Genomic DNA, 18,421 nt, shown 5'->3' on the forward strand with positions numbered 1-18,421 from the left:
AAATGAGTCAATTTGCATACACCTCAAAACCTGAATTTATAAATTGTTATTATAATTTAGTTTGTGTTGTCAGTCAAAGCACTTGGAATATATTTGTCTGGAAAGGCTGTATAAAAATAATTAAGTATAAAGTTTGAAGTTTAGGCATGTCCACTATCTAGTCTCTTGGGGATTATTCTATAATAGTGCAACAAGTGTTGTTAATTCTGGGTAACCACCTTTCCATGCACCAAGCTTTATGTTCAGCAACATTTACTTGATAGACAAAACAAATATCTTTTATGCAACAAAAACTTCTCTATTCTCTTTACCTGTTCAAGTGAGGAGACAAAAAAAAGAAGCTCAAGCTTCAGTTTTCTCATTTGCAGTGGAAAATAAGTTTCAGTATTTTATTGAAAGTAAGCAATAAATAATACTGTGATAAAAATAGTTTATAAGTACTCAGACTGTACATCATTGTTACAAGATAAGAAATTTCAACAGGGAGAGCGGGAATAAAAACAACAGCAACATAATTTGCACTGTGTCTTCATGACTACATCACAAACAAGAAAAAAGGTGTCTCTACGTGAAGCTTTGACTAAATGTCATGTGGGAGAAAAAGACAGAAAACTCTTTGGTTCCTTGTCGTTCAGTGGAACCTGTGTTGTGAAAGCAAACAGGACAAACGCAGACACGAGGAAGAACGAATCAGGCATGAACTCTGAATGAAGAACTGACAAAAACACAAAGTGGATGAGTAATAAATAAGAACAGAGGACAGAGCAGTTAAGAAACAATGAGGCTCGATATAAAATCTTAAATGTTTTTTTTGTTTTCTTAAAAAAAAAAAAGAAAAAAAAAGGGGTTTAAGTGGATCATACCGCTTTCAGGGTCACTTAGTTAAGCGGGGATCAACTGAGGCCTCAGTGAAGTTGGTCCATAGAAGGAGTTTCCACACTTTGGACTCTACGCATTTCAAGTCCTTGTGTACAACGGAGCCTGAGTGTGTTTCTCCAGAGGTGAGGAAGGTTTGTTTTTGTTAAAGGGACGTGCAGGTTGTGGGGTTGGGTGGGGATTAGTGGGGGATTTTCTGCATGCAAGGTCAACTAGAGAGAACCTGAATTTCTGATTTCACTTGCATCTGAATTAAGCCCTCTGTACCCCTTCCTTTCCCCGCTACTAATTATATATGGCTTTATTCATAAATTCCAGAGTTTCATTTTGGTATCACAGATATGGAAAAATAAAGAGAAAAGGAAAATATTCTGTGTGTTTCACATGATATCTGGTGCCTCCATCACCTGGCTCACCAGCAGTTATTTCACAGGTGATGGGCGACTCACAGTGCTGACAGGTTTGTGAAACTGTCCGACAACTCCAGCAATTTGTCTGATATTCACACATCCTTTGACCTAAGAGATGCATTTACACAAAAGTAAAGGTAATAAGCTAAAAAAAAATTACAACAGTTAAAAAGGGCAAAGGATATGAATTAAGTTATATCACATATCAAAGTCACTTGAGCATAAAATCAATGATTAGAATTCAAAGAGGAAAAAACATACATCTGGTCAATAGAATCAGGATTATAAAAAAAAAAGATTATAGATAAAATGTCTGTTGGTAGAAATATACAAACTCCAGACAGTTAAAACATTCAGTTACATACATCTGAGAGCAGAGCTTAACATGGGCACAGCGGAGAAATGTGTATTTGTGTTTAAAACGTGTAATGATTAAGGGAATAGAGGGGGAAAAAATGATTACATAATAAAATTCTAAAATCAATTCAATAAATGTCCCATCAGTCGGCATAAATATAACAACGTTGATAAATCTAGAACGTTTCCTCTAGGGATACGAAGTAGTAAGGTCTTTCTCTGTGATGACAACAACAACAACAACAAAAAAACATCTTTTTAGAGTCCTTGATAGTGAGTTCAGTTCATCATCCTGGTCTTGAATGCAGGGAATTCCCCTTCATCCTCTGACCAGTGGCTACCTATAGAAATAATGAGGATAAACTGAAAAGAGGAAAGAGAGATGAACGAACACAAGAGGAGAAGCAGGACAGAAGCCGAGGAACAGGTGGGGTGGAAATGGTGGAGGGGGGGTGACGACACAAAGGGGAAAGAGAGGAGAGGAGAGGCGTAAAACGTGCGTTAATAGAGCAGAAAAGTCCAGTTCAAGAAAGCTTTCTTCTGCTAGGAAAGAAAGGAGCAGGTGTGCAGTGAGGAATGCTCTGATTGTTTCTGTGGCCTCGTTCAGACCTGGTATTTAAGGGGGAAAAAGGATTTTAAGAAAAGGCTCACCTAATAAATTCTACACCCACTTAATTCTATGATATCTTTTCTTGTCTTTTCCAATAGGAAACTGAAAGGATGTACTTCTGATGAACAGCCACTCAAAGTTTTTAGCTCGGGGAGTCAAGGGAGCAGATGATCTACTGCTGCTTTGTTTGGCAACTTTGTGTCACTGAATCAAGGCTTTCAAATGGCACAGTCATAAAATATAATACTGTAAAACTGCAGTGCTCTAGAGGATTGTCAGCTGAGGAAGCGGTCCGTAACGATTTGTGAGGACAAATGAATGTTTACATATTATGTAAAAGAATGTGGCCAGAATTAGTTTCAGAATCAAATCAAGATGGATGTTATTATCAGGTCTGAACGGGCTCATAATTCAAAGGACTAGAATGATGATGATGATGCATGACATCTTACCATTGTGTTAACAAGAGTAGGTCCTGACTGTGGCAGTGTCCAGCCTCTGTATAGACTGACTTCCTGTGTTTCCATGTTGGCAAGAATCACATGCAAAGACGTGCCGTTAGTCACAGCATCATAAACAAACTGCAAAGCAGCAAAGCCATTCATCAAGTAGACATGGAATTAGGGCTCAAGAGCTTTTCAGAGAAGATTCGACTGAGTACAAGCACGCACACTCACGGAAAGACTTTCTCCTTCCACTTACCATCCATTGGACTCCTCTTTGGCTGTGTGGAGGGAGATGCCGCGCTGCTGCTGCTGGTCACCCGGAAGTTGGCAGGGAGTGTGTCCGACACGCCCAAGGAGACTCCCCTCATGTCTTTGGGCCTGAACTTCTTCCTCCACGATGGAGCTCGGCGAAAGTTCTTATCATCATCCTTGAAAAGAGGTGGCAGAGAAAGAGCGATAGAAAGAGGTATGGAAAAGAATGTGTGTGTTATTTTCACAAATGGCTTCACACTGGGTTTGTGTTCCTGCGTAAGGGCGTGTGTATGTGTCCGGTCACCTCTTCCACTCTTCTCTCTGTACCAATGGCCATCAGACTGTTGAATTCACGCTCAAGAGTTGCTCTGGCCTAAAGAAGAGAAGAGGAGGAGAAAAAGATTGGATAGTTGCTGAAGTCATGATATGGGACAAATTCAAATACATTACAGTTACAGTTACAGTAAGGAAAAAAACAGGAACTTTATCTGCCTTTATCTCTCCCCACTTGCTACTCACCACACAGCTTAAAAAAACGGAAACTTTACCTTATGTACTTAAGTTATGTTCAGCCAAGAGTGCTTGATCATTAGATGTGCATAAGTGTGTGGATGTCTGTGTGTGTTGCGTCTACCTGTGTGTTCTGTGTTGGAATCTGTAACAGTAGAGCCAGGGTGTTGTAGTCAAAGGTTTCATCAAGGGCGAGCAGTGCCCCGTGGACTCCGCTCTCATACAGGTTGCTGCTGTACTCTTTAAGTCCGATGGCCTGAACCCAGCTAATCAAACGTTCATTACTCCACACCAGCACATCTGAAACAACAAAGTAACAGACATCCAACTTACATTCATTGCCTACTGCTTTATCATCCACACGAGGGTCGCAGGGCTCATTGGACCCAATCACTGCTGATATAGAGCTAAAGGCGGGGTTGCGAAATTTGTGTCAAATTTGTTTGTCAATTAACCTCTGCATGTTTTTGGACTGTAGGAGGGAAACGGAGAACCCATAGAAAACCCTTTTTTATTGCGTTGTTGAAAATACAGGTAAACATTTACTAAATAGTAATATAACAATATTGATATAGCAATATGAAACGGATAGTGATTGACCTCGTGTTTCAACAACTCAAACCACAATGATTGGATTATGTAAAAAGTTATCAGCAGCTCAAGTTCAACATCAAGTAGAACTGATGGTTCTTAATGGTGAGCCTTCATTTTTATTATACTCATAAGTGATAACACAAGATGTGTGCGACATGTATATGTGTGTGCCTGTGTGTTGATGGGGCTAATAGTCGCTTCCTCCTGGATGTAACGATAACATATGTTGTTTGCCATAACATAAATAAAGGCAACAACAAACACCTGCATTAAAGTCAGATTGTGCTTCAGCTCCCTCCAACTGTGTCGGATATTTGTAAGGCTTGGGCAAAACATCTTCATCATCATCAAAACACGTCTTCAATCAACATTCCCTCATGTTCAGACAGAAAAATGCAGCCTGAGCCGAACTCTAGACTGTTGCATAGGATTGGGTAATGTCCACTTGCTTGAAAATATGAACGGTACATGGTTCAGTAAAACATTTCTATGGTCTCTTGAATCTTGAAACCATACAAATGTGTTGTCACATCCTTAAACAGTGAAGGAAACTATAGGTGGCCCAACCTATCAGTTTACACCAGACAAATGTTTTGACAGGAGATGATGGCAGCCAACAACGTAAAAAAAAACACAATTTTAGACATTAAGTACCAGGTTTGTGTGTATGAACTGATCAAGCATGTCTTGAATAGACCTGGTATAACACACCTTTTCCACATCACATATTTTTCAACAGTAAATAGTAGGGGAATCAGGTTTTACCAGTAACATTATTTAGGGTTCTACTCCAGGTTTAAGAACCAGGGAACAGTTATTGTTGTTGTAAGCGTAGGTCACACTAAATGCTTGACACTTTAACTTGATATACTCCATATAAGATGTTTTTCCCTGAAAGAAAATTGTATTCTAAAACAGCATCAGTTTCCTGAATTTTGTGGATGTATTCCAATCAAGTTATTGGCAAATAATTACACTATATAGCCATTATAGCATTGCTACAACAAATTTTATGGTAGCTTAAGGCTTTTGTGCAGTACTGTTTTACAGGTCACACTGGGTGCCTGAAGTTGTCAGTACAGAGTTCATCTCAGTTGTTGACTGACAGCCATAAAGCAATTGGGAAATCACATGTAGTACATGATGGTGACATCTGAAGAAAGATGCTCCTGAATTGAGACATAGCTTAGTTGTGGGCACATATACATATATGTATATATATATATATATATGTATATACCTATGTATACTATATACATATATATATATATATACATATATACATACATATATATACACACACACATATATACATACATACATATATAATTTTTATTGTTTACCTCTCATCTCTAGCTGAGACTCCTCTCGCTTCCTCTCCAGCTCCTTCCTGTCGTAGTTGAGCCTCCTCAGACACATCACTCCACACTGAAAACTATTCCTGATGCAGGGACACAGAGAGTTCCTCAGCAAAATCTACTCTGGAACACTGACATTCATTCTTGTATGTCTTAACATGATAGGGCACTCTATGGAACACATGAATCAAAGGCATGGCCAAAAGTACATGCAATATGGGAAAAATACATCGAGTTTGGACATTTATTAATAATATTAATAGGAGGGTTGCCCCAAACAGCTTTGTGACCAGTGCTTGGAAAAAGCCCTGCAGTGGCATTTACCCAGGCCCAGATCGGCTCAGATTCTATACATGAACAAGACTGAGACATCCTCAATTAATAATAATAATGAACCTCCGGCTTGTTTTACCTGTGGAAGCTGTCTACCATCTTGAGCTGTCCTCTGAGGTCCTTCTTGGTGAGGTGGTCAAGCATACGGGCATCTACTAGGGACTCCATGAAGTAGGAGCGGTACTGTGGTAAACCGAGGCTGGGTAGCCATTCGTTACCAATCCACTCATGATTCATGTCTCCATATGCCAAAGTCTGTGGGCAGAGAAGAACAGGCTTGACCAGTGTCTCTGATGAAAGCATGCAAAGTGAAGCATATTATGTAATAAAGTGATTACAGATCCAGATTACTGAAAACAAAAAATCTGTGACCCGATCATTACCAGCAAACAGCAACTACTTGCAAAACTCATCAGGTGTGGACTAGGCTTTACAGGTGTTAGAGCCATCGTCCCAATAACTTATCCTCGACCCTTCAAGCACAGTGTGTTCTGTGTGTTTTGGGAGCAGAGGTTTGAAAAGGGAGCAGACGGAGGAGGTAGGATGCATCAGTTGCATCAGTTCACCTTTACAGTATAGATTAGATTTCAAGATTTCAGTCAGAATTCTTTAACTAGAATTTTCAAGTACTTTTGTTAAAACGAAAGGACTGAAAGTAAAGGATGAGGGTAAGTGGAAAATAATTAGAAGGTGAGCAGACGTGAGTTTTCAGGTAAACGTGCAAACCTGGGCCCAGCTGCCCTCGTCATCCTCCTGGTGTTTACGTGGTTAGAGTGAGCATGGTGAGAAGAAGAGACAGGTGAGGGGTTAGTGAGGCAGCAGTGCAGGGTTAAAAGCAGCTCAATGTGAAAAATATCAAACGGATAGAACTACAAACCAGACCAATAAACAATGAGGGGGAAAAAAACTACCAGTGTAAGAGTGAGCGATATGGATGGAGTCATTATGAGTTCTTTTAGATTTTAAAAATTGCTATAAATTATCTCCTAAACAATAAATATAAAAGATTACAAACTGTATAATTGCCTGTTGCATGTTTCTGTATCAAAGTTGTGCAAAAATGTAACTTTAAAGCAAACGCAGTGACAGGGTGTTTCTCACAGGTGGTCCTTTGTTTGAAAGAGCACTGCATTATCTTTGCAGTCGTCACTTCAGTTCTGAAGGGGTCTCAGTCCTCTTTCTGTTCATACTCTGGAATACAGATTATTTTCTGCTTTGCCAGTGGAAAAAACAGACAGCAGGGGTGAGAATTTATGCACACTTTGCTTTTAACAAAGCGCAGATTAAGCAAAATCTAACCATAATCTGTTCACCTCCTGAGGAGATCTGGTATCAGTTTGCTTCAGAGTTTGTTTGTGTTTTTATAACTTGCACGTGGGTGTGTGTGTGCATATGCATGCAAAAAAAAGCTGAGTCATTGCTCCAAGTTTGTTTGGAAGGCTAAAATGGACCACATGTGAAGACCGCCACAACATAGCATTAGATGCTCATTGCTACCAGTTCACAATGAACCAACAACAATACATTTGACTGTTAATACTATCAGTTAAACAGTATGAACAACTCCTGGAACATCTGCACTATCTTGTCAGCAATAAGATGTTGGTGCATCTTAGATCAACTGCATCAGGATTGGTCAAGTTCTGACTGTGTATGACGATGATGATCCCTGTGCTCCACTGTTTATACACACACACAATAAAAATTAACCAAAAGTAAAAAATAAACTAAATATCAGACACTAATTGATTCTACAACATCCAGGTTTTCTGAAATGAGGCTGTATGAGGCTGTATGAGGCTATATGAGCCTTTTGTTAAATGGCTATACATACATATATCCCTTTTTTCTTGTGTGTGTCCCCCGGCAGCCTTGTTTTCAGTGAACAAAAAGTCCAAACAGCTCAAGCTAGTTTTCGGCACAGAAGTTGAGTATGGCACAATCAGCGCCAACCATATATTAGTACTTCATACAATCACACTTGCAAAAATTAACTACTCTTTTGATCATCAAATAATGACCATTGATTAAATAATTCCAAATGTACATCCTAGTACATACACACTATATGGTTGGAACACTAATACACACAAAACACTAGCTAATATAAAGGCATACAGTACACACATTTAGGTCTAACTGCTAACATCAACCACAACTATAAAAACAGACACACTACAAGCTAGCAGAAAGAGAGTGGCTTTGTCACAAGTTGCCCCGCAAGTCTCCAGGAAGCCAGAGGTAATGTGATGCGGGATTTTCGATTAAAACTGGAGTCATCAACATTGATTTTAATCATCAAAACATGCACGCATTCATGCAGTCACTGACATCTGGTGTCCTGGAGGCAACTCGTAACAAGCATCTATAGTCACAACACTGCCGATGCCAGAAGCCACCAGCGTTCGGCCAATCAAAATGAACTAACCGTTGTCGGCGTGGCTGCCAAACTTTCCATCTCTTCATGTGTGACCCAAACATTTCCTGTGCTCTGATCAAGTGGCAAGCCCCAGTCACAAGTGAGAAAAGTGAGAGAAGTGTGCAAAGAGGAAGTGAGACGGACAGAGAACAGGTTGGAGAGAACAAAACAAATCAACAAGTGCTTGTTTTTTGTTACCATTAACTGTTATTAGAAGATTAGAGAAGCTAGTTGATCCCATCATTAGTACAAGTCAAGTACAGTTAAGTGCCATGCTGTATTAGGGTGAACAAAACTTGTGGACAAAGCCCAGTGTCTCAGCAGTATCTGTATTAATGTGACAAATAGATTTGTGTGAGCAATTCCTGTACTACGTGTTTTTGTAAACAAACCACATTATACAATAGAAGTACCGTTCTTGAGGTGGGCGGGGCAGATGGGCTAGTGAGAGACATGATTTCCTGGATAGCCAGGCGAAGTTTCAGACGATGAAGCGGGTTGCTGATGCCTATCTCCCTTTGGATCTCTGTGTCCGACAGCGCTGACATGATGGCGCCGCTTTTGACATTGGCACGGCACGCTGCCACGTACCAGGCTGGCATACCCACCCACAGCTGAGATGAAGGACAATCAGTTATCAGAGTGGATTACTGCTACGAGACATTTGAATCGTGTGAACATTTAATTTAGGACAGCCATACCTCCAGCCAAACCACAACAGTTGGTCCGTCCCACTGGGCGAACGGCAAGCCCTGCATGCGAGCCTCTTCCAGTAATTCATGCCTGAGAGACAAAACATACATTATAGCTTGCAAGAGTCCACGACCCCAGGAACTTAAATGTACCCCGTTAGAGACTCCAAATATGCACTGGATCAGACTGACCTTTTGAGAATAAGAAAAAACAAACCCCACCCCCAAGACATTGACTGACATGCAGACTCAAAACAGAGAGCAAGAGTTTGAGAGAAAATGAAACACCCCAGGAGGGTTCACATCAATATGTAAACAACCTTCATTAAAGACAAACAGCGAATCGTACTTGTCCAAAAAAATCCTCTGCCTTTCTCAATAGGGATGAGCTGACCCAACAAATACTAAGGATCCGATAGTGGTAAAAATCACTGGGTCAAATTTCAGAAAAGGAAAACTAAAATCCAATAAGATCTGTACACCTAAAATATCACTGCTTTACTAAGCATGTACTTCATCTGTTTTAAGATGAAAGAAAAGGCAACAACTGAGTGCAATTTTCTTTGTGATAAAAGGTAACCTAAAATTTGTGATTTTTAGGAAATATTTTTGATAGACTTGGTGGTAAATGCATCAGCACCAACAGAATGGTTGTTCAAAAACACATAATTAATATCAGTATCGGACATGAAGTGGCATCAGGTCATCCCTTATGTTCAAAACCTGAGGTTCAGCCAAATGTGTCTTTTTGTTAAACTTCTGGGCAAGGACTTCAGGACTGAGGAAGTTTTGTTATTCAGATAAGTTTTCTCCCAGAGCCAGTGCTGTGAGAGTCCACTTATAAATCCCTCTTAAATGAATGCATTCCTCTATAACATGCACACAGGGCAGAGGACAGAAACACCTTTTAAATATCTTGCATTCATCTCATGCACATTTTCAGTTTGTCATTAGTGGAAAGTATAGTTACAGGGTTTTTTTAATGGGATACTGGATGCAGCTTTTGAGTCAGGTTCACTGATAATGTGAAAATCAAAGAAAACTGTGGTACTTGGCTACTGGATGGTGCTGTATATCGCAACCACAAAGAGAACGTATTGGTTTTAATTAAATGCTGAGGGCACCAGCAACAACAGACTGATTCTTCTCACATGTGTTACATGACCTTTTTGTAGACAAGAACAGACACAAAAAGCTATATGGTTGAATTCTGCCATGAAACTCCTTTCTTGAAGTTGCAAGTGCATAACTTCATGCGCCAAGAGGAAAATTTGTCACTCACTAAAACTCAGCAAACACACATTCCTGTTAGTTAAGCTCCTGTGAGGAAAGCAGGTAAAGAGGAGCATGGAAAAACTGTCAGACATTCAGAGTTGCAGTAGTGTGGGCTCAAGTGTGGGAAGAAGAAGAGAAGGCAAAGCAAAAGCAATGTGAACCAACTTACCCTGTCTTTGGACTACACATGGAATGAGGGGGATGATAAAAAAGAAAGAATGAATTGATACTGACTTAAAGGCTAAAAAGAAGCCAAACAATAGTAATGGTGTTGTCAATGTGTCAAAAAGATTTAAGAACAATGAAGGAAAAACATAAAATCACTATAGGAGATGAGTGCAGTGGAGAATGGGCTGATGGGAGTGAGCATGAGTCAGATGATGCAAAGTGAGTGAGTTTGTGTATGTGCGTGCGTGCATGCGTGCATGAGCCAGTACTGTGCTGCAGTAGGAGCGCCATCCCACAATAAAACTCATCATCATTATTATTTTACAATATGAAAACTAGGCATAGGCAGGATATTTAGGATATTCAATCTTACATTACATGTCATTTAGCAGACGCTTTTATCCAAAGCAACTTACAATGCAATTGAGTACAATCAGCCAGGGGTGGAGTCGAACTTGCGACCATTGCGACCATGATGTCTTTCGCACACAGGGTACTGGTCTTAACCACTGAGCCACTCCAAACAATCTTTACTATCAGTCTATATTATTAACACACAATATCTTTGGCATAACATGGCATTAAAATTGTCACATTGATAACGGGGCTGGATAGAGCTCCCATTTGAATCAGTAGAGGTACCCGAATGTACCTTTTTCAGAAGTTAAGTCTCATTGTAGTAACAAAAATATATACAAAGGTTCTGGGAAATTGAATTCTCCAAACTACTAACAAACCTTTAAATGTACTATTATAAGTACAGAGTTCAGTACCCCACACAACCCAACAAAGTGTTAAGCTTACTCTTTTCAGTGATGGCTGTGCTCATGTATTTATCTATCACGTTGCCCTTACTTCAATACTGAATTATTGCTGTTTATTCACATTTCTATTGATGAGCAAACACATTTAAGCTGAATTTGTACATATTCATAGATGAGGATAGAAATGTGACAGTGACTAAATGCAATGGTGTAGACAGCATAAGAAAGTCCTACATGTGCAAAACATGGCATTGTTGAGCGACACGTTTATTGGTCCATATTTTATCATTTCTGGTGAGCAAGCTTAGTGTAAATTAACATTTGGAAAGACACCTACTTTTTCTGCAGCTTCCGGTTCTTCTCGGCCGGGCCTCCTAGAGTGCCCATTCCTAAACCATCCTTAGGAGAGTTCTCTGCCTCAGGTGTGCCAGCTGTAAACATAAACAGAGTTAATAAATAGAGTATATATAAACGTGGTGTAGTGAATCGAAACATGGTCCCTTGAGTCTGACCTAAACCAGGCGATTCCTTGCCAGGTACACTGGGTCGGCCCTTCTCCTTCTTTCCAAAGAGGCGGCCAATAGACGATTTGATGCTCTTCTTCTTGGCCGCTTTGTTGAGGGAGTCCTGGCTGCTGTTACTGCTACTGGGGTTACTGCCCTGTCCATCCTGCAGGCCTGCTAGACTGTGGGACCAAAGGGTGAGTGATCACACTGAGGGAGAACATAGAGAAACTGTGTGTAGGCACAACTCTTACGCTCGAAAATCTCTTATGTCCTCTTGGCTGGCAGCATGACCTGCGTCTCTGTTTAAACGCATGGAGCGTGGAGTGGTGGGTGGGGATGTCTCACAGTGGATGGTGGCCTTGTCGTCCTGAGCAGACTGCAGGAAAAGACACTTCAGTAACGTGCAATTTTTTATCACTTGTGTTCAGGATTTTTGACATACTTGGCCCAAATATTGTATATGAAAAGTCATGACATCAGGTGCAAACTGCAGAGCTTTGGTGTAAAATGCAAGTTATGTTGACAAAATCTAAAGATAAGACATCATTTAAATTAATCGCCATATGAAGTGGACATTGTTTTTGGTTTGTCCACCGGTTCATTAATGTTTGGTCATAGAAGGAAATATCTGTGGACTGCTGGCTTTCATGTCACCAAAATGTTTCAATGGAAGTCTCAGGTCAGAATGTATTGTCAAGCTGTTATTTTTGTCATCACAGGAGATGCCTCCAGCATTTCAAAGTTAAGAATACTACACCTAATTTAATTGCTTTACCATTTTTAAAATCATTTAATAATGACACACTTTAATTGGTGTAATTAGGTCAGAACACATCTTTTCCAGTGCTTTTTGAATAGAATAGAATAGAATAGAAATACTTTATTCATCCCTAAGGGAAAATTGTTTTAACATAGCAGCAATACAAACAAATATTATAAACATAAAATGTAAAATGTGCAACAGTTTAGTTTAGGAAAGAATAGGAAAAATATTAAGTGAAGCTAAAACATTCCTCAAAAGAAAATCAGAAACATTGTCCTCATTGATGAATTAGCACTGCAGACATTTCACATGTAAAGTGTTGATTTAAAAACAAAAATCTAAATTATGGCAGTAATAATGACTTTAAATGTGGTGGGCTCATGAGAAAAAGAGATGTGAATAAAAAGCATCACTTTCATCAGAATCACCTAATCAACAAGCCATGAGTGCCATAACCTTTGGTTTTGATTTTAGGTTGTAAAATTGACTGGAAAGTTTCTTCCCAAATCCTAGAGTATATTAAAAGACAAAAAACTATTTCATTCAACCTTTTCACATCTTTTTTCACACTTAAAAGCCTATTTATTTTTATTATTAGAGTTAGATTATTAGATTAGAGTGAAACATTTGTTAAATAGCTCTATATCCTGACTACCACTTCTCCAGATTGACAATGAGATTAAACTAAAAGAGCTAATGGAGCATTTTGTTCACAGCTGATAGTCCAGTTGTGAATGATCAGCACATGCAGGTGACTGCACCACCATTTACAAAGGTTTCTGTTTCAGCCCATCCAGAATAAAACAAAACACCTACGTTATTAAACTAAAAGGAGCCAATATTTAATAAAAAAAAAAAACTTTTCAGTTTTTAGAGCTCAAAACACTAGGATAGTGTGGGCGGCAGGCCTATTTGGAGAATGTAGTTTTAAATGAAAAGTGAATAGTGTGGATGTAGCCTTAAGGTAAACAATGTGGAGGCTACAAATAGGAGAGAGATTAGAGAAATAGAGAGGCAGCTGACAGAGCACGGCACAGCAAAACTCTAGTTTACCTTCCTGCGATGCTTGCGCAGGTCACTAGGCTGAAGCATGGCAAAAAAGGAGAGAGGAGAGAAGCAGTTAGTGAGACAAATGACACATCAGCAGTAGAACCAAGCCATGCACAGGTATACAAGCGCAGGAAACCAGAATATTGTATACATATGCTCATATACTGGCACGCACACACACGCACACACTGGAATCCAATTTAGAAATGCCATGAAGACAATAAGTTATTGACAAAAAAAGTCTACAGGAGACACTGCAACCACACAGGAGGTCAGGGTCAAGACAAGGTCAGATAGGTGCAACCTCACTTGAGAAAATTTGGGATATCTGGAAGAAGTGCAAAACTTCATGAAAGCACCAACAGTTCTGTGGATTGAGCACCAATTTGAGCCTGACTAATCTCCATAACTCCCTATCGCATTAGCCCAACTTTGAATTTACTAACAAAGTCTTTTTAGTCAGACTAACAAAATAACTTGATTTCCTATCACATAAAACTAAAAGAGTCTTTTAGAGAATAGAACCATAAACACAATGAAACATGTCAATATCATCTTCAGAGTTTCAGAGATGGAGAGATTACTTCAAGTCATCTGTTATTAATGTGCCTGTCCATGCTCATCTGATGAGAGAAACTCTGGACAGAAAAACAGCAAACCAAAAACATCAGTTTTTTTAAAAAAAACCTGCAAATTAAACTCAAAACAGTATTTCTCTAGTGATCGTGCCTACTGCAGCTTTAACATTACAGCTGAAATTACAGGTCACATCACCTCTTGTGATATTATTCACATTTAGTTCTCTCTTTCCCTCCCTCCCTCCCTCCCTCTCTGTTCCACATTCCTCACAGACCTGGCATTAGCTGAACAAATAAACCATCAGCATGCAACATTTCCATGGGAGTTTCTCCTGCCCCCAGGGGCAAAACAGCGTATCACCCATTTCCTTTCCTCAATTGGCACAGTAAGGCCATGACAAGGAAGAGATTAGTGAGCTATAAAAGGAAAACAGGAAGAGGAAATCGAGTCACTCAAAAAATAAATTTAGTCACAGAGTGTTCTTATAGAAGAATGTTCTTATTTGGTGTGCTTATTATTCTCACTAGTTACAGTGACACTGTAAGAGAGATTACAGTTACAGAACATCTTCCAAAAAACTTCATTATGCTGAATAACTGCTCTACAATCAAGCCAGACTTTATCTTTTATTGATAACTTTCACTTTTCCTGGAAATCTTGTCGTTGTTAAATAAGATGCAAGATCTGCTTAAGGATGAAATAATTGTTTCAAGTACAAAATCAAAAATTCCTGAAAGGACTAACTGATGACCCCAGGAAAACACTTTGGGAAGCAGTTTCTCAGTCCTCCTGAGCACCTCCCACCAGATAAGTATGGACAGACGCAAGCACTTAATACGTGACAGATGACGTAATGCATTATCTCCATTTCTAAAATACATTGAAACCTATTTTACTTTTTTTTTTTTATTTACATTGCAACTTGGGCAGTTATTACCAATTTGGGAATAGCAACCTTTCCACTAGGACTTGTTCACACACCTACTTAGGAGACCAGTCTTAGAAACACCCTCCCTCTCTCTCTGCACTGCTCTGTGATTGGTAAAAGTATACCAATGACAGGTCAAAATATGCTAGTAAGATATCATGGCTCTTCATCTCAGAAATGCCAGACCATTTTAATCCTGGTGTCATTTGTCTTCTTGTCTGAAGCCTATTTAGTCAAAGAAATCTAGGTTGCCTTCAGCTGGATGCTTTGAAATACCTTGTGCCATTGTGGCACAGCTTGCCACTTGCTGTGTCTATAGCTACATCTTGACAATCTTGACATACGCAATATATATAAACACCCGAGCTTTCAGGAAACATAGTTAATAGGCCGTGAATATAAAAGGGAGTGGGTGTTGAGAAAATGCCCATGTTGTGAACATGGTTAACAAACCCATTTGAATACAAATTCATATAAATTGTCTAGTGTTTCCTGTGGTACACAAATTGTACTGCTTGACAGGCTACCAAAACAACAGACTGGTCTATGATGTCACTCCTCACTGGAGAAAGCAGTACCCTTTTTTTATGTATACATAGGTAATATTTGTTTTGAGACATCCTGTCATCCAGAATGCAATATACTGGCCCTTTAATCAGCCAGAAAGAGATTGTAAGCACCCTGTGTATTTTTGAAAACAAAACAGAGAGAAAGAGGCAGACTGCACCCACTGCAAGGAAGGGGGGAGCTGTGGAGGGACATGCAGGTACCTGTAAGTAGGGTGCATAGCTAAAAGCTTGAGGGAAGGAACTGAAGCCAGTTGCACCATAGGGCAGGTAAGTTAACATCTGCTGGGAGATGGAGCTCTGGATGATGTAGGGATCATAGCAATACTGCTACGTGCACGGGCATTTACCAAAACACACACATTGTTATACACCGTCACATATTGACACAATATGTTAGTAGACAAATCAAAATGATGACATTCAGAGAACACACAGAGGACAATAATTACAACTAAAACAGGTTAATGGTGTTAAAGAGCACATAGACAAGATTTTAATAAAAATAATGTCTGACTTGTTAGAGGTATGGTTTGGTATGTTTGAAGCGAGGTTGTATAAGGTACTGGTGCTGCCTTCATTTCTAGGTTCAATTCTGTTATTTTGATTCAGAGTCTTCATTCAGATTTACCTCAGTTATATAAACCTACTAATAGAGCAGTAGCACAACATCTTGGGCTAAAATAACTTATTTTGTACATGGACTCTGGTGTGAAGGAGTGAAAAGTTGGAAAAGGGTTTGTGACAGTAAGGTTAAGTGGTGAACATACTCTCATAGACTGTGAAAAGTGCTAAAGATATTGTTGTATTCGTTCTGTTGTTCCTGGTCGCAGCCATGTCCAACCCTGGCTACTTCTCAGCACAGGAGATACACAGAGTGAAAACACTGACTATGTATAATTTCCAAATTATCCAAACCCACTTCCAAGAATACTGACTGTGCCTTTAAGACTCATTAAATTATGATACTGACATTGATGATTCCTCGGAAATAAAGCAAGAGCGTATAATCCAGTTCAGAAAACTTATAATAACAAAGGAGGCGTTACCAAGGTCATGACACCCATGCGGTCCAGCTCTCTGTTGGGGCTGCGAGGAATTCGTCTGGGAGTGGAATGACCAGAGCCTGGTGGAGAGCCACCCAATGAGGATCCCCCACAAAGTGTTGGAGGGATGGAGCCCATGGAACGGAAACGTGCTCCAAGACTGTCACCACTGCCAACCCGGCACTCAATTTCCTCTGCCCGGATTGCTGTGTTCTCCTTCTCCTCTTGAATCATTCTGCAATGAAAAAAAGGAGAAGAGGTAGTGTTACATTGTCCATAACACTGTGATGAAAAATATTGAGACTCAAGGCTGTGTGTGTGTCATGATACTTATACCTAATTTCATTGTTGATGGCGTCGAGCTGCTCCTGCAGCATTAAGGCAAGAGTCTGTGCATCAGCCTGGCCACCAGGGGACAGCAGGTCCACCGAGCTGAAAATGGTCTCTCGATCCTCCTCCAGATCTGAGGCATCCATGTCACTCTCAAATGCCTGGGCCACATTTGCCAGCACGTTGGCCTGCTGCATTCGCTCCCACTCCTGCTCATTCAAAGTCTGCACCTGCAAGAAGGAGAGATCAAGGTTGCAGGAAAAGCAGATGTTTGAAGCAGAGAAGGGATAAAGGAGAGAGAAGGAGCAGGAGGAGGAATATGAAAGACACAGATAAATGGTTAGCTGGATAATTGATGAATCACACAGACGTGTCACTGCTCTTCCTGTTGACTTACATGTCGCTGATGTCCACAGTGGAAGAAAGCCAAAAGAAGCACAAAAAGAAACTCATCAGGAAGAAATCAAACAGGTAGCTAAAGGAGTGATGCTAACCATATGAGCAACATGTGTCACAAAATGAACAAATTCAATAACAACCAATTCTAACACGTTTTTAATCCTGAAGCAACTGAACATCTCATGAGATTAAACCCGGACAACAATTATATCTCACTTTTAAATGATGAGATAAACCTAGTCAGAGATTAAGCAACATTAACCATATGAATATACAGTTATGATTCAACACAGTTAAACTGTACAACTGAGTTTCCAACACAAACTTCCCTCTCAACAACCCTCTCCCCCCCCTGCAGTTACCAGGTACCAAATCAAAGTTCCAGGTAAATGTTTTATCCTATAAAAATGACCCCACAAAGCAAGAAGTACTTTCTAAAAGTTCAGGAACCTTTGAGGTGGACGTTGCAGCACTGCTTCTTTTCAGTGTGCAAAATATTCTCACATTTACAGCAGCACAACTTAAATCTCCTTCAGGTTTACTGTTTGCAGTTGCCCCAAAACATTTTCATAATGATCTGATCATGTAAGAAAAAAAATATTTAATGATCAGCACTGTCGTGCTGGTTCTCTCACTAGCTTTGCCTCAACTCTCAAAATTAAACATAAATAATAAGGTCCAGAATTTCATGTTATGGGCAGAAACAGGTGGAGCGTGTATCTAGAGATGAGGAGCTTGCGCTTATTTAATTTACTTTAATGAGAGAGGAGTTTGCTTAGTTCAGGAGCATACAATTTATCCTTTTACCACTTCAAGGCACGCTTTAGATTTGAGGAAGGTCCCATTAGTACACAGCCCCACATTTGCTTATTTGAATATTTTTGCCACATAGTATGTAAGAACACATTGTCATTGTTTAGATCTGTACTCATTAGAAGCTGAAAAAAAAAACGTGACGTGAAAGTTGTACTGAATTAATACAGGTTTGATAAATATTAAAGTGCAAAAATAATTGCACAAAAAATTACAACTAAAAAATGCATCAGGTATGCAAAGGTCTTTAATTTTCAAGGTTCTTTTGGTAGAAACACGATGTAAGTGTATTAGATGACCCAACCCAATGCATTAAAAATTAATTGACGTTCAGAGGCCGTTTAGCTCAAATTTCATGAGTGTTCTGTACAAATAGC

General features: G+C 39.6%; 1 protein-coding gene across 18 annotated transcripts in view; it reads right to left on the minus strand.

Moving 5' to 3' along the window:
* Nucleotides 1-375: 375 nt before the first annotated feature.
* Nucleotides 376-18,421, minus strand: part of LOC122772544 (liprin-alpha-1-like) — a 38,431-nt gene continuing 20,385 nt past the window's right edge. The window contains exons 15-33 of one of the 18 annotated variants that reach the window (XM_044030693.1): nt 17,230-17,235; nt 16,839-17,062; nt 16,506-16,737; nt 13,387-13,416; nt 11,822-11,946; nt 11,577-11,749; nt 11,402-11,495; nt 10,302-10,313; nt 8,867-8,948; nt 8,579-8,779; nt 8,175-8,237; nt 6,473-6,499; nt 5,826-6,001; nt 5,399-5,496; nt 3,586-3,761; nt 3,256-3,324; nt 2,956-3,127; nt 2,706-2,768; nt 376-2,006 (exon numbers count right to left, since the gene is read on the minus strand). In XM_044030693.1, coding sequence (XP_043886628.1) covers nt 2,713-2,768; nt 2,956-3,127; nt 3,256-3,324; nt 3,586-3,761; nt 5,399-5,496; nt 5,826-6,001; nt 6,473-6,499; nt 8,175-8,237; nt 8,579-8,779; nt 8,867-8,948; nt 10,302-10,313; nt 11,402-11,495; nt 11,577-11,749; nt 11,822-11,946; nt 13,387-13,416; nt 16,506-16,737; nt 16,839-17,062; nt 17,230-17,235 — 2,016 coding nt within the window. In that variant the 3' untranslated portion in view covers nt 376-2,006; nt 2,706-2,712. The remainder of the gene's footprint in view (nt 2,007-2,705; nt 2,769-2,955; nt 3,128-3,255; nt 3,325-3,585; nt 3,762-5,398; nt 5,497-5,825; nt 6,002-6,472; nt 6,500-8,174; nt 8,238-8,578; nt 8,780-8,866; nt 8,949-10,301; nt 10,314-11,401; nt 11,496-11,576; nt 11,750-11,821; nt 11,947-13,386; nt 13,417-16,505; nt 16,738-16,838; nt 17,063-17,229; nt 17,236-18,421) is intronic. The other 17 variants (XM_044030694.1, XM_044030691.1, XM_044030697.1 and 14 more) reach the window with 17 other exon arrangements.

The sequence above is a fragment of the Solea senegalensis genome, linkage group LG7, assembly GCF_019176455.1.
Source record: "Solea senegalensis isolate Sse05_10M linkage group LG7, IFAPA_SoseM_1, whole genome shotgun sequence".
Lineage (NCBI taxonomy): Eukaryota > Metazoa > Chordata > Actinopteri > Pleuronectiformes > Soleidae > Solea > Solea senegalensis.